This window comes from Trachemys scripta, chromosome 4 (assembly GCF_013100865.1).
Source record: "Trachemys scripta elegans isolate TJP31775 chromosome 4, CAS_Tse_1.0, whole genome shotgun sequence".
In the NCBI taxonomy this organism is placed as follows: Eukaryota; Metazoa; Chordata; order Testudines; family Emydidae; genus Trachemys; species Trachemys scripta.
The window spans coordinates 63,439,837-63,460,755 of record NC_048301.1 but is presented as its reverse complement, the minus strand read 5'-3'; the positions used below and the strand labels follow the sequence as shown (position 1 = coordinate 63,460,755).

The 20,919-nt window shown below is 43.0% G+C and overlaps 1 protein-coding gene across 2 annotated transcripts in view; it reads left to right on the top strand.

Annotated features, from left to right (window-relative positions):
• UBR1 (ubiquitin protein ligase E3 component n-recognin 1) overlaps positions 1–20,919 on the top strand; it is a 140,112-nt gene that overhangs the window by 80,363 nt on the left and 38,830 nt on the right. For both annotated transcript variants that reach the window (XM_034769201.1, XM_034769202.1), the window contains exons 30-35: positions 411–616; positions 6,449–6,542; positions 9,215–9,367; positions 9,790–9,887; positions 12,169–12,262; positions 13,791–13,939. In XM_034769201.1, coding sequence (XP_034625092.1) covers positions 411–616; positions 6,449–6,542; positions 9,215–9,367; positions 9,790–9,887; positions 12,169–12,262; positions 13,791–13,939 — 794 coding nt within the window. The remainder of the gene's footprint in view (positions 1–410; positions 617–6,448; positions 6,543–9,214; positions 9,368–9,789; positions 9,888–12,168; positions 12,263–13,790; positions 13,940–20,919) is intronic.

Genomic DNA, 20,919 nt, shown 5'->3' with positions numbered 1-20,919 from the left:
ACTCAGATGAATGACCAAAAACCAATGCAGTAATTTCTGCCTGCTTTGTCATTTAAAAATTCAAGTTCTGTAAGACATCCTCAAACATGTAAATGCAAGGAAGCACCCTCTTAACTATTTCTCATTACATCTTGCCTGAAAAATGGAAGTAAATGTGTGGCATCATCAAACAATAAATGGGATTTATTTCAGTATACCATAATAGATAACTGCCATATTCCGTCTTAAAGATGGTTGCATTTAGTGGTGACTGAAGCGATTCTGGTACGTTTATGTAAGGGTTTTTGCAGTAACTTTACTGTTAAATAAAAGCAGTAAATTGTAGTTTTAGATGCCTTCAAGAAGATCTTTATTTCTTTACAGGGAGCCTGCTAATTGTTTGTTGATCTTTGTCTTTGATGTTCTTACAGCATACCTTTGGCCATTGATTCTTCCAGAATTGCCTTGGGACCCAAGCGAGGTCCATCTATTACTGAAAAGGAAGTGTTGACCTGTATTCTATGTCAGGAGGAGCAGGAAGTGAGGCTGGAGAGTGCTGCGATGGTATTATCAGCTTGTGTCCAGAAATCCACTGCCTTAACTCAGCACAGGGGGAAAACTCTTGAACTCTCAGGTGGTAGGTGTATCTCTTCAGCTAAGAATATCAGCTGTTGCTGTTCTCTTCTTAGAACTCACTTCAGTGATGTTTAATTAACACTTTCAGCCAATCAGATTACTGAATAGTTACTTTTTTTAATGAAAAGTTAGTTAAGAATTTTAGTCATGTATTTTAGATGGGCTTAAAATCCTTGCCATAAAACTAAAAATCAGCTATGGAGGAGAATTTACTGCCATTCTCCCTTGTAAAACAAAGATGAATTCCATGTGTACATGACTCCTACTTTGAGTAAATAAAACAGTACAGATTAATCTTCCAAATTTGCTGAAGCAGTTGAGTTTTGTTCCTTAAACTGAAGAGCATGTATTCTAGCTATGAAGATACAAAATGAGTGGCTATTTCTCTCTTGTATATTGATCCAACTGTAGAAATTTTAAATTTGATTTTAATTAGCTGTCCCTGTCTTGTTATAAACCACAACCAGTCATCTGTACAAATCCCGCTTATTCAAGTTTATTAACATAAACACAACAAGAATAGCCCAAACATTGGAATCTTTCAGTCACAGATTCCGTGACTTCCACAACCTCCATGACATAATCTTAGCTGTAGCGATACCCAATGGCTGAGATGAACTAGGGCATCCCACCAACAGTCTGACCACTGGGGCAGTGGCAGATGCCACTACAGTGGCCATTCTGGAATTCCTGGGCTTTTCAGCCAGTCCAGGGTCTACACTCAAGGAGGTCCTACTCCATTGCATTGGAGTCAAGAGCTCTTGCACCACCTACCTTGGAGCAGGGACCAGGCCTCGATACCAAACCCGGTACCAAACTGCAAGATCCAGCACCAAAGGATTTAGCTGGTGCAGAGGCTGAGGAACAAGGCTCCTTACTCCTCTTCCTCCTCTCCCAACGAGACAATGGTGGAAAAAAGGTATAGCACCTTCCCAGGATGATTACAGGACGCACTGGGAGCTCCTCAGGAGGGTAGCCCAGAACCTGGGTATCCAGGTGGAGGAGATCCTACTATCCTTCCACGCCCGGGTGGACATCTTAGGAGCTTCAGGGCCATCATGGGTGGCTCTGCCTATGAACGATGCCATTTTGGATCCCATCAAGGCCTTATGGCAGACCCCTGTGTCCCTCCAACCTACTGCAAAGAGGATGAAGAAAAAGTATTCTGTTCCTCCCAAGGGGTATGAATTTATGTCCACACATTTTCCCCACCACCACTTGGCTCAGTTGTTTCAGCGGAAAATGATCAGGAGCAGCAAAGGCTGACTCCTAAGGCCTAAGATGCCAAAAAACTAGACCTTTTTGACAGGAAGGTGTACTCAACTGGCGGCCTCCGGTTCAGGATGGCAAACGAGCGAACGCTCCTGAGCCAGTATCAGGGCCGGCTCTAGGCCCCAGCAAAACAAGCTGGTGCTTGGGGCGGCACATTTTTAGGGGCGGCATGGCCGGCGCCAGAATGCTGCCCCTAAAAATGTGCCCCGGCCGCCCTAGCTCACCTCCGCTGCTGCTGCCACGGCGCGCGAAACAGCTGATTCGCGCGCCGCTACTCGCTCTCCCTCCCAGGCTCTCAAGCCTGGGAGGGAGGGGGAGCAGCGGTGCGCGAATCAGCTGTTTCGCGCACCGCGGCGGCTAGGGGTCTCCCCCTCTCTCCCAGACTCTCAAACTTGGGATGTGGGGGAGATTCCAAGTGGCCGCGGCGCAGGCGCCGCTTCTCCCCCTCCCTCCCTCCTAGGCTTGAGAGCCTGGGGGGAGGAGGCAGGGCTGGGGATTTGGGGAAGGGGCGGAGTTGAGGCGTGGCCAGGGGTGGGGTAATTAAAGAAGGGGGGGGGGCGGCCAAAATTGTTTTTGCTTTGGGCGGCAAAAATCCTAGAGCCGGCCCTGGCCAGTATGATTTCAACTCCTGGAGCGCAGTGGCAAAATTCAAGGAGCTTTTGCCGCAGGACTTCAGGGGTGAGTTCTCGGTCCTAGTTGGAGAGGAAATCAGTGGCAAGAGCATTCCTTCAGGCAGTTCTGGACATGGCAGATTCTGCAACCTGATCCATGGCTTCAGCTGTGGTCATGAGCAGAAGCTCATGGCTTCGGTCGTCGGGGTTACCCTATGACGTGCAGCAGACTGTGCAGGACGTTCCATTTGAAGGCAAGTCACTCTTTTTTGAGCAAACAGACTCTGAAAGACAAGAAGAGCCATCCTGAAATCCTGGAGGAGCCGGTCTATGGAACCCCAGGGAAGCACTATAAGCTCCAACTGACGACCTGCTTCCACTCGCCACAGCAGAGACAAGACTATAGCAGGAAAAGGAGTAGAGGCTATAAGAGGAGGCCAGTCATCATCTGTCCCAGTGTCAGGCCTCTCCCTTCCCCCCCCGACCCCTGAGACATGGTGTGGTCTAAACAGGCCTTTTGATGGGATGCTCAAGGGTGGCATACCAGGACAATGTGTGGATCCGATTTCCCCTAGATTTGTGGACCAGTTATCCCACTTCTGTCGGGCATGGGCCCGTATTGCCTCAGATCACTGGGTGCTGCATGATAGAACTGGGATATACCCTTCAATTCAGTTGTTCTCCTCTTTCCCACTTTCCCTCCTTCCCCCTCTTCAGGGACCCTTCTCATGAGCAACTTCTGGTCCAGGAGGTGCGGTCGCTCATCAGGGTTGGTGCCATGTAAGAGGTTACATCGGAGCTAAGGGGCCAGAAGTTCTGCTCCTGTTACTTCCTAATTCCAAAATCCAACAGCGATCTCAGACAGATCCTGGACCTGCGAAACCTCAACAGATTCATGAAGAAACTGAAGTTCCACATGGTCTCCTTGGCCGCCATTATCCCTTCTCTGGATCCAGGGGATTGGTACACTGCCCTCAACTTGAAGGATACATATTTTCATATTGCGATCTTTCGGGGACACAGAAGGTTCCTATGATTCGTTGTGAACCATATGCACTACCAATTTACGGTGCTCCCATTGGGTCTGTCAGCGGCCGCTCGGGTGTTCATGAAGCGCATGGCAGTTGTTGCAGCCTTCTTGAGAAGACAAGGGGTTCAGGTCTGCACTTACCTCAACAACTGGCTGATCAAAGGTCGGTCCAAGGCCCAGATGGAGGCAAATGTGCAGTTAATACCATCAACTTTCCAGGATCTGGGACTATTAATAAACATGCAGAAATCCATCCTTTCCCAGGTTCAAAGAATATAATTTGTTGGGGCAATCCTTGACTCAACCTAGGCCAGAGTTTTTCTTCCAGAAAACTAGTTCAGAACTCTGGGGGTCCTCAGAGACCACCTGAGGAATCACCCCATCACCACAGCAAGGAACTGCTTAAAGTTCCTGGGGCATATGGCATCACGTGAGACTATGGCTCAGATCTCTCCAGGCTTGGTTAGTGTCTGTTTACGCACCAAGCCGACACGATCTGGACAGGGTGGTCTCGCTTCCGCCATCGGTGATTTCCACCTTCCTTTGGTGACTTGACCCCCGGACAGTATGTGCAGGAGTCCCAGTCCCATGACCCCAACTGTCAATGTCTCTTGTTACAGGTGATGGTAAGAGAGGGCCCAAATGGGGACGCTCAGGGCCTGTGGTCCATGGAAGAGCTGTTGTTACACATCAATGTGAGGGAACTGAGGGTGTGCGCCTAGCCTGCCACGCATTCCAACCCCAATTGGAGGGCAACTGCATGTTGATCCTTACAGACAACACAACAGCAATATTTTACATAAATAGACAGGGCAGAGCGCGCTCCTCTCTCCTATGCCAGGAAGCTCTTTGCTTGTGAGAATTCTGCATAGCTCACTGAATCCACCTCAAAGCCTCTTACCTCCCAGGATTGCAGAACGAGTTAGTGGATCATCTCAGCAGATCCTTTTCCCATCATCACAAGTGGTCCATTCATCTGCGAACCACAGTTAGAGAACCTCTGATCTTTTAGGTTTCACCTAGCTGCAATCTCGGCCTTTTACCTATGGGTGAATGGCTGGTCGATCTTCTTGAATGCAATCTGTGGTCGTTTTCTTAAGGGTTGAAGCGGCTATACCCCCAGGTATGCCACCCACTCCGTCCCTGGGACCTCAACTTGGTGCTGGCAAGGTGCTCCTTGCTCTACCTGTCCTGGAAGGTGGCCTTCCTGGTCCATTAGTTCTGCCAGAAAGGTCTCAGAGATCCAAGCTCTTACTTCAGAGCCACCGTACACTGTCGTCTTCAAGAACAAGATGCACACTTAGCCTTCCTGCCAAAGGTGATCACACAATTCCATAGTAACCAGGATATCTTCCTACCAGTCTTCTACTCGAAACCACATGCTAACAAGGAGGAACAGAGACTCCAAGCATGCACTAGCATTTTACATAGAAAGGACAAAACCCTTTCTGATATCCACTCAGCTCTTCATAGCCGTTGCAGATGGAATGAAAGACTGTCCAGTCTTGGCCCACAAGATTTCATCATGGATCACTTCTTGTATCCACACATGCTACGACCTAGCGAAGGTCGCGGCTCCTCCCTTGACAGCCCATTTTACAAGAGCTCAAGTATCATCTGAAGCGTTTGTGGCGCAAGTTCCAATTCAGGACATCTGTAGAGTGGCAACGTGGTAGTCACTCAACCTTCTCAACCTTTTTCTTTGAGACCACCCAACATGCTATAAAATATCCACAGCCCACTTGTGCAACAATAACTGGTTTTCTGCATATAAAAGCCAGGCTGGCATTGGGGGATAGCAAGCAGGACAGTTGCCTGGGGCCCTATGCCACAGGGGGACCTGCAAAGCTACATTGCTCAGGCTTTGACTTCAACCCTGGGTAGTGGGGCTCAGGGCCCCGGGCTTCAGCCCCATGCAGTCGGGTTTCAGCTTTCTGCCTTGGCTTTTTAATGCTGGCCCTGCTTGGTGGACCTCATGAAACCTGCCTGTGGTCCCCTAGGGAGCCCCGGACCCCTAGTTGAAAACCACTGCATTACACCATCACCCGACAACCCAGAGACAATGTGGGTTTCAGCCGAGTGGTGTTGCAGTCAGCATGCCAATGAACTCCAAACCTTCCACTGGTGCAACTGCTTGGGAGTCACCTACGTTGGAATGGACATGAGCAAGCACTCGAAGAAACAAAAATAGTTACTAACCTTCTGTAACTACTGTTCATCGAAATGTGTTGCTCGTTACCTCCCCCTCCTGCCTGCCGCTCTGTTGAAGTTAGCTGGCAAGAAGGAACAGAGGGGGCAGTGGGGCCCTATATACCAGCGCTATGAAGGTGTGACTCCAGGGGGCCCCAGAGCTGACCCGACAGATACCACTGAGGGAAATACTTTCCGGTGGCAGTGGTCGGGGCTAGCACACAACTACATTGGAATGGACTTGAGCAATACATCTCAAAAAACAACAGTTACGGAAGGCTAGTAACCTTTTTTTCACATCAGCTTGGTGATATCTACTGTTGAAAGTGTAGGTGATCATTTGGAGAATCTTCTGTTGCTGACCTCCATCACCAAATACTGGAACAAAGACAGTACAGCTGAAATCCCAGGCAGATAAAGTGATTGAACATACTGATGCCTTTTTCCAAAAGATAATTCAACAGAGAAGGATGTTTTCAGATTTCATTTTTTTTCTTTGGTAATTTCACATTAAGATAGGGCTTGATGGAACAAGGGGTGGAACTGTGGCAGCATAGTTTTGCTTGTGCTCACCTGTCAGGGCATTATTATAAAGAAGCTTGCGAAACCAAATTTTTAACTTGAATGTGCTTACTGTGGAAAAATGAAAACTTAGCGGGGTTTTTGTCTGTATTGACCAAATGTACTCTAGTATTCTTTTAATCTTTTTGCTCCCCTTCTGTCTTTCCAGATACATTAGATCCTCTTTTCATGGATCCAGATTTGTCATGTGGAACCCATACAGGAAGCTGTGGTCATGTAATGCATGCAGCCTGCTGGCAGAAGTAAGAGGATATCTTTGCAATACTCTTTCATATTTTATCTCTGATTGGTGTCTAAAGTTTCTAAGAGTATACCAGCACAACAATACAAAATATTGACGTTCAAATAAGAAGTCAGTCAGTCCAAGTACTCAACCAGAAAAAATCAAAGAAATCTGGTACAAGAGCAGTCTCAAAAACCAACAGGAGGAGCCAAGTCCCCATTGGCCTAAAAAATAGTCTAAGTGGGGTAAAACTGGTCAAGAGCAAGAAGCCAACTCTCATAAATGGGACTTGCACCATGCCCCTAAGTAGCTAACAAGGGACTCTGATAAATCTCCAGGAGAGTTACACAGCACATAATCTTTGACCATGTATGCATGTCACTAGACCAGGCCTGACTACACTTAAGGACCAAAGCAGGCCTGCCCCAGCCAATCATAACTGTCAAGTCAGGATACTGCAATTGCCTCTAGACTGAAATACTTAAGGACTTGACTATAAAGGGCTTTTTGTCTATCAATGCTTTTATATCACAATGAGTAACATGTTGGTTAGAAAGAGACACAAATAAATATTGACAAAAAGCCTTAGATTGATTGAAGCTGTGAAAAATAAAGTTAGAAATTTAATCACAGTGAGGTATCAGAAAGATGTGAAGAGCTGGATCACCTTATTATAAGTTACTTTGTGATATCACATGATACAGACAAATCTTGGAGGCTTTTTGATTTTTATATTTGTATGTGTCAGTTGGCTATAAATAGTCTAGTTATACTTTCAGTGCTTAACTATTTTTAATGTTTTTATGGTAAATATCAGCATAAAACAAATAAGCACTCTAAAATCGTACAGAAAAATGTTCCTTGAGAATTCTACATGAATGACTTCTATTCTTGGCAGATCCTATCCACATACATCTAAATAGAACAACATTGGAACCCAATTTCCATGCCCTTATTAAGAAAAAGTTAACTTACTCTGTGGAGTCGGGTGGCACCTTAAAGACTAACAGATTTACTTGGGCATAAGCTTTCATGGGTAAAAAACCCACTTCTTCAGATGTGTCTTCAGATGCCTGGGTTTTTTACCCATGAAAGCTTATGCCCAAATAAATCTGTTAGTCTTTAAGGTGCCACCGGACTCCTTGTTGTTTTTGTGGATACAGACTAACACGGCTACCCGTCTGATACTTACTCTGTGGGTAGATAGGATTAAAAGAAAAGGACAGAAGACTCTTCCCTTATACTAGATTTTGCAGAAGGTTTGAGTATAATCGTTTGCTTATTACATAACTGATATATTAATGTATTAGTTTTACTCAAAAGGATGCCTGCCACTTACATTTTAAAGGAATATATATACAGCAGACAAAATACTGCAAAATACACTTTGTCTAACAGACTATGTTTGGAATGTATGGAATACCTATGGAATTTCCATTTTACGTTTATTGCAACTCTTCTGCCTGTTGTATAATTTGGAAAGATAAAACGTGTTTTGATTTTGTAGAGAGTAGTTTCATAAACATTTTGTATGTTGAGACCATTTTTTTCAGATCTTTGTCATCTTTCCTTTGTTAGATTTGCTTGCCTTTTCCTTCATTGTTCTTAATCATCATTTAATTAGAAGATTTTAGTTTAAATTTAGACCTAAAGTTAGACAAACACATCCATATGTAAGCTGCTTGTGTATCTGGTTTTCACATAGGTGCTGATTTTAGATGCTCAACTTTAGGCAAACATTTGAAAATTGAGTTCTTTCTGTACTAATGAAGGTATCCAGGCCATTGAGACCATGGGTGAAATCTGCGGGCTTACTGCATATATAGAGAAAATTTACAATGAAACCTGGAAAAGAGCATGCTTATTATACCATCTCCTGTTTTAATAGACTGTCTCAAAGTATTCCCATATATATATTGAAAAGTAATCTGCACCCACCCTTTATTGGGAAAACTATCTCAATTAAACAACTGATTTTCTTTCCTTTGACCACATACTTAATGTGAGTTTCAATGTGTTTTTTGTTTTTAAATTTACTTTTACCACAGTTCTGTGTCTATCCAAGGTGAATTTTCTGTAAGGATATCTTTGAAATATAATCTAAATTATCCACTTCCATTTTACTTCATCAAAAACAAGGATATATTTTTATATCTGGTGGTGAGACTGGATCCTTACAACAGATAAGTCACTAATGGACATTAATCCATGAAGTGCTATTAGCTGTTGTTAAAATAGCATTTATAGGATATTTATATATTTACCTTTGAATGCTATGGCTTAACTTTAAATTTCTAATCTAGGAATATGTGTCTATGTGTAAGATGCTTTATGATGTAGCATTAGTTTAAAATGTTGGGGGGGTAGCAAATTTCAGAATTGCTTGAGTGTAAATATATTAAATAAAATACACACTTATATGGAGGTTAAAAGTAGGAAAGCTCTCTGCTGTTCTTGTCTGGAAGGTGCTCTGAAATTACCTGGTTCCACATACCTGTTCAAAGATTTAGTTTTGTTTTGGTGTCCAAACATGTGGAACATCTATGTATTAGTTGTGTAGCAGAAGAGGAGTCTGGTTGTTGGCATAGAGAAGTACACACCAGACATACCATTTTGCTCTTTAAATTCTTGTTTCTGTGTTGCACAGAGGCCAGTCTCCTTGCTAGCTGATTTTTCTTTTTAATGTTGCAGGTACTTTGAAGCCATGCAACTGAATTCTCGACAGCGTCTTCATGTTGAACAGATTTTTGACTTAGAGAATGGAGAGTACCTCTGCCCACTCTGCAAGTCTCTGTGCAACACTGTGATTCCCATTATTCCTTTGCAGACTCAAAAGATAAACAGGTGAACTCCAGGGACAGTCTATTTCATGATTCTAAGAATAAAAGTTGTCTAGTGCTTGTAGGGGAGCCAACTCTGATGGAAAGTTTTGAATAATCTTTCCAACTGCTATATGAGGCAGCTTAAATCCTTACTGATCGCCCACCTTGTTGTCTGTTCTGGCTTCCAAAATCTATTCTTGGAAAAAATTTCTAATACCAAAGACCACTTAGGTTTCTTACCAATGAGAAAGTATTTCTAGTACTTAATATAAATTCTAAAGTTTAGTTAATGTTTGCTTAGGGTATCTAAATAGTTGTGTAAATGCTAACTCTGAACTTGTTCTTTGTCACAGAGATGTGCTATATGTTTTTCAAAGATTAGGCTTCAGGTCATCTGCTTACCTATGTTTTAACGTAACCACTGGTTTTTATTTCTATTCTCAGTGAGGATTCAGAGGCAGTAGCTCAAATTCTGACCCTGGCTAGGTGGTTGGAGATTGTCATGGCCAGGATATCGGGGTACAGTGCGAAAAACACTAAAGGTTTGTTATCTTCGCTTTTGAGCTTCACGCTAAGATCATTTCCAGAAAAATACCCTTTGAATTTTTCATTATTATAGTAAGAAAATATAAATATTTATTTAGAACAGAAAGTATTCTGTATTCTAGAACAATCAGCTGGTGTTTTAGGTACAGAGATTGCTACTTGATTTTTCAGTCGTGTGGTCTCACTATAAGGAAATACATAAAAGAAATTAAAGTATTAGTATACTTTTCCTTTGTGAACTGAGGGTTCAAACAAATTGTACGATCTCTTCTCGTCTCTAAAGGCCTCTGTTCCGAAAAATGGTGATCCCTGGAAAAAATTTCAAAAATACTTAAGTGATATAGCAGCCCAAGGGCTTGTCTACACTTGAAACGTTACAGCTGCACTGCTGCAGATGCGCCGCTATAGCACTTCAGTGTAGACATTACTTACGCTGATAGGAGGGGTTCTCCCATGGGTGTAAGTTGTCCACCTCCCTGAGAGGTGGTAGGTAGCTGGATGGAATTTTTCGGTCAAACTGGCACTGTTCATTGAGGATTAGGTTAGCTTACCTACATAGTTCAGAGGTGTGGATTTTTTTGTACCCCTGAGCGACACAGTCAAGTCAATTTAAATTTTCTGGTATAGACCAGGCCTTAGTCTTACAGGGGATTTAGGCTCCTAAGTCATTCCATACTTTTGAGAAATTTACCCTTAACCTTTAAAAATAGCTCTAAATAAATGAGCAACTACATTAAATCTTTGAACAATTTTCGTAAAGCTGCTGATTACTTTTTAAGGGGAAAAATGTCATTATTCATCCCAAAAAGAAACAGAGGTCATTTTCAGTTAATTTTCTAGGCGATCCTAATCTGAGCAACACTTCTGTTGTAGTCTGACTGTGCAACTGTCATGAATAAGTTGTCAGTAATATACAACAAACTATTTTTGGATACATTCATTTCTTATGGATGTACTTTTTCAAAGTACCCTTAAGTCAGTGACCTTTTTTGACACAGCCATATGTCTGCACTAGTTAATTGAAGCGTAAGAAGAGAGCTCCAATAAGGTGCTATTAGCTGTAGTCAAGGCTGCCTCCTAGCTATCTCAAAAACATTCAAGGAGATGATCGTCTAGGTCTTTAAAAGCAGCATTCCAATGAAGGGCATCTTTGGGTTACTCCTTTGCAGTGTGAGATAAGTATTTTAAAACTGAAACTCACTATGTAAACATACTCAGGTTACATTACTCAGTGGCACAGCTATTTACTTCATTGATATTTGGAGTGGCATCTTCATGTGTACTTCCACTTTCTTATGACTGGAAGGACTGCGACTTTCTACAGTAAGGTATTCAGTGAATGTGACTGTGCTGAGAAGAACTGTAAGGTGAAACTTGACCTTGTTCTGTTTGAGTAATCACTCAGTCAAAATAAAAGGAGAGGTGCTTTCGCATAGTGCAGCATAGATCTACTTATGCATAGAGCTTCACACTTATTACTCTGTTGCTTTAAATAAGAACATTAACTCATTGGAACTAGAGATCATCACTACCCAAAGCGAAGCAAAAATGTATAATGCCTGTACAGTAACTCTGGAAACTCTGACTCTGGTATCAACAAGTCTTGGTGTCCGGGAGACACCAGGAATCTGCATTGCCCTAGAGCCTTTTGATTTATGTAAAAAGACCTGATACCCCTTAGATGGTACTCTGATCCATGTGCCCACAATGGATATCACCAGCTTTATGATGCCATATGTTTGAGAAGCAAAGTCATAGCCTTTTCTAAGCTGCTGACATTTCCAGGAATTTAATAACTCCTTTCCCTGACCCCCTTGGAAGACCATATAACATGCACTTGGCAGGACCAGCAGGAACATAGCCCAAAAACCCTATCAGGCTTTTTTGGATTAAAATATTTTATTGGGAATTCTATGAAAATGAAGAGGGGAATTTAAAATAAAAGGCCAAAAATAAATCTATCTGTGAATATTGCAGAAAGCATCAATATGCTTATTTATAGACTATTGACACATTCCAGGGACCCATACTTAGCAGGAAAATTCTCTTTGGCTGTTTCTCTCACTGTCTCCTTACCAGCCAAGCACTGCTTTTGTGTCCCAAATTTCTGAGAATAGAAGAAAATGCTATTTAGGGAGGAGGATTAGAACACAGATTGGCTGGTGAGAAAGCAGTGGTTTGTTACAATTATTTCAAAAGCAGTTTAAAAGAAAAAGGAAGTCTATGTATATTGACGCAATTGTGTTTTTAATATGATCTAACTTTTTTTCCTGGAAGGAGAGACGCAAAATGCTCCATCTTTAATCAACAAAGGAATGGGAGACTTTACTTCAGAATTCCATTCCATCCTTAGTTTTGGAGTTCAGCCTTCGTAAGTGTTGCCAATTGTTTGTATTTTGCTGGCGGAATCTGAAAGTTCTATGTTCTGTGTTTTCTAAAATGATCTAAATGTGTCTCAAGATTTTGGAACTTGCCTTCGGTCTTTGTTTGTGTTCTGGGCACAGAACTGGGAGCCAAGAACTTCCTGACTTGTAGCTGGAGCTTTGCCGCTGACTCCATGTTCACTTAACTACTTTGTGCCTTAGTTTTCTCAGGCATCGTGTTTCTCTGTTTTGTAAGAATTAATGTTTTTAAAGTACTTCATTGATGAAGTTGTTTGTTACAGATTTACTGTGGGGAATGGGATTGGGATGTCTAATATTGTATGGAAAAGAAAATTGTCTGCCCCTTGGGATAGAATGATTGAATTGACAGATTCTTTGGCTTTGATCTCTATGGTATGCCTTGGTCTTTTCCCTCCCCTCCAGCTCCTGCTCCAGCTAACCTGCCCACTGTACTTCTACTGCCCACAGCATGCTGAATAATGTAACAGTTCTTCACCCCTTGTGTTATATCTGCTATCCAAGCTTAGTGTGGTTATACGCCGAAAAATGTAAAAAATGGCATCAATAGTTCCATACTTCTGTTATGTTGTTCCATATCAGAATTGCTTCAAGTACAAATAAAAGCTTTTTTTCCCCAACTGCTGCTGCAGCAAATGCATTCTGGTCAAAAAGCTAAATTAGGTTCTTTGTCAGGCTCAGGCATCATTTTCAGGAAGAAATATTCTATTTGGAACTTAGTTAAACATTCTGATGCTGATGTGTGAGCCAGAATAGAGTCCAGATCATTGTGCCACAGCTGTTAGTTATACTTATACTTACACTTTGAACACACGCAGAGCAGATCTGTTCATTACGATTGTGCTGGTTTTGCATAGTCACTTTTCTGATCAGAGTTGTCCCTTTTAAGGACTAAGCAAGTACTAACTTTAAGGAGATCCTTTCTTTTAGCAAAATTTCAGAATTATTAAATTTAATTTTAGATTTGAAATTCTGTCCCCCATTGCTAGTCCTTTATGAGAGATGAATGAGAGGAGATATGTTTTCAATGTGACAATTAAGTTTCTCTTTCCCCACAGTGCAAGTTCATTTCCCCAATTTATCACTTTTTGTAATAAATAGTTGTTGGTGCTCTTTTCCTGAATATGGGGTATAGTATGCCATGCATACTGAGGCCTATATTTTCCCAAATTTGCCTTCAGCTTATTAGGTCTCACCCTTCTTGGTTCTCAAACATTTGCTTGTAGAGGTCACTAAATCAATGCATGTGTATACCAAGGAGAAAACTAAAGTGCAAGAATCTGTACTGGTTCTCCATGATGCATTAGGACTTGTTTTATGGATACAGACTCTTCCTTGTTTCTCTTACTGCAGATAAACGGTCTTGGTGTTCAGTAGTTCTTTCACAGGGAACCATTTATCTTCTTATTAATGACCTTGTTAGCTAGCCATTGACCTTTAAGTTGCAAACACTGTTACTAGTTCATCAACTGAAGTTGTCCTTGCTTTCCTTCACAGAGCCAAATACTCAAACAGTATTAAGGAGATGCTGGTTCTCTTTGCCACCACTGTTTACAGAGTTGGATTAAAAGTTGCTCCCAATGAGGCTGATCCTCGCATTCCTATGATGACGTGGAGCACATGTGCTTTTACTATCCAATGTATAGGTAAAGTTTTAGTTTGAATAAGGGTTTATTCAAATGTGAGAGCTGGAGTGCCAGTCATGATAAATGTCTAAGGTGATCTGCCAGAGTACAATCTCACCTGCAACTCTGTGTATGTACACAGGTGGCTAGCCTGTGCCATCCCCCATGCTGCTACAGCTACACTGCTATTTTTCACAACGAGCTCAATCAAAGCTAGCTCAGATATTGCATGCACATGCTACAGTTGTGCCTTGTGACTGCTGTGTAGACATACACTGTGACAGCTGTCCAACAGGGTTCATTAAGCTGTATAGTCTCTTGTCCTCTTTAGCAAAATATGTTAGAATTAAAAATGAGGTTGAGTGCTCTTCACCTCGATTTTGCCTAAACGAAGAATTTCATGATGGTTGCCTTTATAATTAAAGAAATTGTGGGGATGACAGAGATGCCTAATTGAATTGAAACAACGGGAAAATCCTGAGGACTCTTCATTGGACCAATTTTTGAGTTAGGTTGCAAAAAATGCCCCTTAATCATCCCTGAATGAATTGTATGGTATTTTTCATTACTTCCTCAGTATTAGTCCCAGTGGAGCTTTCTTAGGGTACGTTTACACTACCTGCCGGATTGGCGGGTAGCAATCGATCTATCGGGGATCGATTTATCGCGTGTAGTGTAGATGCGATAAATTGATCCCCGATCGCTCTCCTGTCGACTGCTGAACTCCAGCTCGGCAAGAGGCGGAAGCAAAGTCAAAGGGGGGAGCCGCGGCCGTCGAGCCCGCGCCGCGAGGACGCGAAGTAAGTGATTCTAAGTCGATCTAAGATACGTCGACTTCAGCTACACTATTCTCGTAGCTGAAGTTGCATATCTTAGATCGATTCCCCCCTCAGTGTAGACCAGGCCTCAGAATTGGTAGAAGCAGTGTGGACTTGCCTTGACTTTCCTTGAAACTGCTCTCTGGGAAAGATGCTAAGAGGGTGCCTTGTAGCAATTTAAAAAATGATTTCTAGTTTCTCCCCGGAGGAAGGTCTGTTTTTACAAAGATGAAATAATCTGTACCTGTAAAAAGCATTGCTTGGCTAATGTATTTGTTGTTCAGCTTTCAGCCTCACTTCATCTGTTAGCACTGTTTGCATAGCTGTAATCACCCGTAAACATATTTAGTTGGATGTGCCATTTTGCCTCAACATAGCTGGTAAGATGCAAATAGTGGACTTGATCCACCTGGAGCAACAGCATTTCAAATGTGGAGCACTGGGAGCCCCGCAACTGGGTTAGAATTAACGTGCTGCCTTAACTACTGTGCATGTTGCATTCAGCTGATCTCCAAAATAGGATAGTGGGCTGACACACTCCATATAGGAGGAAGCATGTTACTTGTCAATAGAGAAATAAAGTGAAGTGATAGTTATTCACAGGTGTTAGCGGTAGAACAGGCTATGGGGTAAAGTAAGAAAATCAGATGTATGATCAGGCAAAGCAGATATAAATTTGTACAACCTTTCTGAAAGCTCTCTCCTCCTTCTCATAAATCTTTGAAGATCAAGTATCAGAGGAGTAGCCGCGTTAGTCTGGATCTGTAAAAAGCAACAGTGTCTCCTGTGGCACTCTTTGTCGTGCTGAAGATCAGTATGTGTGGGAACATCCAGCAGTAAAACACAAGGAAACTACTGCAGGCCTCCATGCAGTTGTAAAATAAAATTGTCTACTTGGTTTCTTGGGACACATGCTATTTTTGAACCTAGTCATAACATGCATTTTCAATGAGTGGTTGCACACATGTATTCCACGCAGGTATGTGCATGCTGGAGCCAGAGAATTTTCTGCAGATATGTGTCAGCCACACATGTGCCCTGCACATACTTGTGGCCCCTCCAAAGGCTATATAAGAGTGGCACCACCCTGAATCCCCTCAGTTCCTTCTCATCACCTGTAACCAGAGCTAGAGCTCCCCATATGGTTTTTAATTCTGCATAGTCAGCAAGATTAGCTCACTACTTTACCTGTAAATAGTTAGTCAGCAGTTAGTACCCAGTAGTTAGATTTCATCTTTATTTTATTTAAAGTTATTTTAATAGTTATCTTTTGGTGCAAGGCACTGGTGGCATGTAGTGCTTGCTGGGTCTTTAAGCATTGCCCATCATGTGAAATGTCTATCTTGAATAGTGACTCCCAAGACACACACACACACACTGCCTTTTGTGCCTCAGCATTGGACACATGAAGGAGAGGTGCATCTGCTATTCTTTGAAGAAAAGAATGCAGATTTCCAGAGATTTGTGCCTCAAATCCCATCTTATGAAGCAGGTGATGAGACCTGCTTTGGTCCCAGGGCCCTCGAGTGAATGTCCTACTGCACACATACAGTCCGTTACCATGGCTGCAGTGGCCTCGGACAGACCCCTGGACTCGGACTCTTCTCTCCAGGGAAAGAGGAGTCCGTCTTCTCCATGACCTCCCCAAAAGAGGACCCATAAGACAGACTGGAGCCACTCAAAGGTTGGTTTGTTTGTTTGTTTGTTTGTTTGTTTGTTTGTTTAAAAGGCTCCTCCTCTTCAGAAAAGGACTTGGAACATCATTGAGGGTCTTCGGGTACTCAGGCTGGCTTATCAGCCTATATCTCTTCAGTACTATGGCAGGAAGCTATTGATAGCATCCTGATGACTCTGTTACCATGTGCTGGTAGATAACCACTGAGTCCAGTACCAATGGGGACACAGTTTCAGCTCCGATATTATTGGTACCAGTGTCCCCACAAGTTTATGAAGCAGTAAAAGACTTGCTCTGCCTCTCCATCCTGGACTCTCCTGTGGTGCAGGAGTCCACTGCACTGGCAGCGCCTTCTGCTGTCCCAGGCCCATCTGGCTCCTCCGCTCCAGTGCAAGCAGAGCCAGTGTTAGTATTAGCTAAGAAATATGGCAAAGACTTTTCCCCGGTACCATTTTTGGCATTGGCACCAGTACAGTCTTTGACCTCGGTATCAGTTATGCTACCTGGCTTGGCGTCTGTGGCTTGATGCTGGAATGTTCAGCTGAGTTGATACCGATCATAGCCTGTGCTTCGGCTCTGATTATAACATCTTTCCCAGCACCAATTTATGGTGCCTCAACACCTCAGGATGCTTTTGCAGTACCATCTACCTTCCCTGCCTCCGTACTGAGGTTGCCTCTTCACAATGGGCTATAGATAGTCACCTCATCAGGCTTTGCACCTCCCGATGCCCACTGGATACTCTGGCTCCTTGAAGTCTGTTTCAGAGTTCTCCAGTATTTTGCCAACCCCTCTGAGGTGCACTTGGTCACCTCCTGAAGGAGAGCATCGGTACCCAACACCGGGAGTGGGGCCGATCGTTGTGGCCTGGTACCTACTGGACATCTATGACTTGTGCTCTCCCTCAGTGGCCTTTTTGGAAGTGACCTAGACATTGATCCAGTCTGCACTTGATGCAGCAGACACTTCTAGAGCAGTGGTTTTCAACCTTTTTTCATTTGCAGACCCCTAAAAAATTTCAAATGAAGATGCAGACCCCTTTGGAAATCTTAGACACAGTCTGCGGATTGCCCGGGGTCAGTGGATCGCAGGTTGAAAACCACTGTTTTAGAGTGATAGCCTCTTCAGTAATACTGAGGACAGTCTCATGGGTACAAAACTTGGGCATAGCCTTGGACAGTGTCTCATTTCTGTTGTTGGATTTAGTGTGCACCTCCTGAGTGGTTTTGGGGACCTGTGTTATACGTGAGGTCAGACTAGATGATCTGGTGGTCTTTTCTGGCCATTAACTCTGACTGACCTCCAGCAAACCATAGAGCAGTGGTTCTCAACCAGGGGTACATGGACCCCTCGGGGTATGCAGAGGTCTTCCAGGGGGTACATCAACTCATCTAGCTAGTTGCCTAGTTTTACAACAGGCTACATAAAAAGCACTAGCAAAGTCAGTACAAACTAAAATTTCATACAGACAATGACTAGTGTATACTGCTCTATATACTATATACTGAAATGTAAGTACAATATTTATACTAAAATTCATATATTTTATAATTATATGGCAAAAATGAGAAAGTAAGCAATTTTTTCAGTAATAGTATGCTGTGACACTTCTGTGTTTTTTATCTCTGATTTTGTAAGCAAGTAGTTTTTAAGGGCGGTGAAACTTGTGGGTACGCAAGACAAATCAGACTTTTGAAAAGGGTAAAGTAGTCTGGAAAGTTTGAGAACCACTGCCATAGAGGACCTCCCATTTGATGATAGGTTCTTGTTTTCAGATAAAACTGATGAAACTTGACAGTCATTTAGTCTCTTGTGCTACCCTTCGTTTGTGGGGGTTCTATACCCCAGCCTCCAAGAGGCATCAGTACAGACTCCTGCAACAATATCAACATCAGTACTATAGGTAGCATTTATACCCACCAATGCAGCATGATTTTTCTAGAAGGAGGCACAAATCAGAGAGAAAGAGGCACTCCAACTCCAGCTTGTCCTCAGTCAGCTGTGGGAAACAGCCCATTTGACTGCTTCTTTGAGGACAGCAATACAGGTGTCAGTGATCTTCCTATTATCTCCTCCCTCCTCCCATATTGGGACAGATTGTCCCATTTCCTCAGTGCTTGGGAAACCATAACAATTGACAAATATGTCCTAAACATTGGGAGACTAAGGGCTAGTCTACACTGGCAACGCTAAAGTGCTGCTGTGCCAGTGCTTTAACATGCACTCTTAAAAAAAACACCTGCATAAGGGGCAAAGCTACCAGAAGAGTTGGATACAATATTTAAGGGCTTTTCTACACTGGCACTTTACAGTGCTGCAACTTGCACTCAGGGGGGTATTTTTTCACACCCCTGAGTGAGAAAGTTGCAGTGCTGTAAATTGCCAGTGTGAACAAGCCCTTAAATATTGTATCCAGTTCTTCTCCACACCCCTTTCCCACCCTCCTACCCCATCCCTTTTCAGTGACCCTTCTCACAAGTTAGTGTTCTTGCAAGCAGAACATGCCTGCTCACTCTAAGGGCCATAGAAGAAGTTCCCCTTCAGCACTAGGGAAAAGAGTGTTAGTCTCAATACTTGCTGATCCCCCAAGTCCAAGCAGGCTCTGAGACCCGTACTGGACTGTTGAAATCTCAACAAGCACATCATGTATGTAAGATTTCATATGGTTTCCTTAGCATAAGTCATACCTTCCTTAGATTGCAATGATTGGTTTTCTGCACTTGATCTCCAGGGAACCTACTTCCATGTGGCAGTACTGCCAAGTCACCGAAAGTTTGAGGTTCGTAGTAGAGGCCCATGCTATTAATAAACGGTACTTCCCTTTGGCCTGTTGTCAGCCCTGACTGTGTTCACCAAGTGCAGGGTGATGATGATGGCCTATTTGAGGAGAACGGGAATTCATATCTTCCCTTATGTAACGATCAACTGAACAGATATTCCCTTGGACAAGTGGTGGATGGATCAGAACAACTTATGCCGGGGTGTACCTTTTTCTTCCCGCTTCCATCCAGGACAGTTATTACCACCAACACCTCTCTTGATATGTTGGGATGCTTACCTAGAAAGGTTGTGAACACAAGCATTATGAATAGAGCACAAAGTGACTCTTCATATCACTGCACCTGAGTTCCGGGCAGTTCACAAAACTTTGCTGTGTTTTTCTCTCTCATGTCAAGGGCTTGTTGGTCCAGATACTGACCAACTATACAACTACAATGTACTACCTAAACGGATAGGGAGGGGCGTAATCCAATCATCTTTGTCAAGAAGCTATGAATCTGTGGGACTTTTGCATCCAGGAATGCATTACTCCCATTGCCACTTACATAACTGCTTCCTAGAATCAGTTGGCCAATCACTTCAACAGGAGATTCTCCCAGAATCAGGAGCGGTCCCTCAAGAGCAGTGTATTCAGGACCATCTTCCAAGTTAGACGTATTCCAGCAGGCATCTTATTTGCAATAAAAGACAACAAGAAATGCCATCAATTCTGCTCCAAAGTGGGTGACAATCCATGCTTACTGACTGGTACCTTTCTTCTGAGATGGGGATCGAGTCTCACGTATGCATTTCCCCTTATTCCACAAGTTATCCTCAAATTGAAGCAAGATCAATTCTCACTGCACCAGCTTGTTCAAGACAGTGCTGGTTCTTGGATCTTCAGAGTCTCTCAATTCAGCTTTCATGGCCTCTGCCTCCTCTTCCAGGCTTGCTCTCTAAGCAACGATGATGGATATTGCACCCAGATCCCAAAATGCTGCACCTCACAGTTTGACTGTTGAGTGGTTAGATCAAGTGGAGGAGGACTGCCATTTGACTAAGTGGAAGTGTTTTTCAATGTGGTCCACTCCTCAGTGAATACAGCCAGTAGAAGCTAAGATTCAGTACATTTTAGAGTACCTATAACTTCTCTCATCCTTTGGTCTTTCTCTAAGCTCCCTCAGAATTCACTTAGCAGTGATCTCAACAATCTATCCTCCTGTTCAGGGGCAACTGGTTTTTTCCAACCCCATGGTCTCTAGATTTTTGAAATGGTTGTTCAGCTTTTTCCTCCCATTAAAGATACAGTATCACTTTGGACCTTAACATCGTGTTAGTTGCTTTGATGGGTCCCCCATTTGTGCCTTTGCCCACCTGTTCATGGCACCACCTCTGTCACCTCTTTCTCATTGCCTTTATGTCAGACAGAAGAGCAGGTGAGCTTCAGGCTCTGATGGCAGGACCTCTATATAAACTGTTTTTTAAAAATGAAGTAGCTTTGAGGCTACATCCTAAATTTCTGACTGTTGCAGTATTGGCTTCTTATTTGACCCAGACGAACTATTCAGGTTTTTTGGGGAGGTTTTTTATTTTTGTTTTTTTGGTTTTCCTGAAGCTGCTTTCAAATAGGGATGAAGATTATCTGCATACTTTGGACATAAGGTGAGCATTGGCCTTTTATCTGAACAGGATCAAGTCTTTCAGGCTGTCTCCTCGGCTCATTGTTTCATATGCTGAAAGAAAGCGAG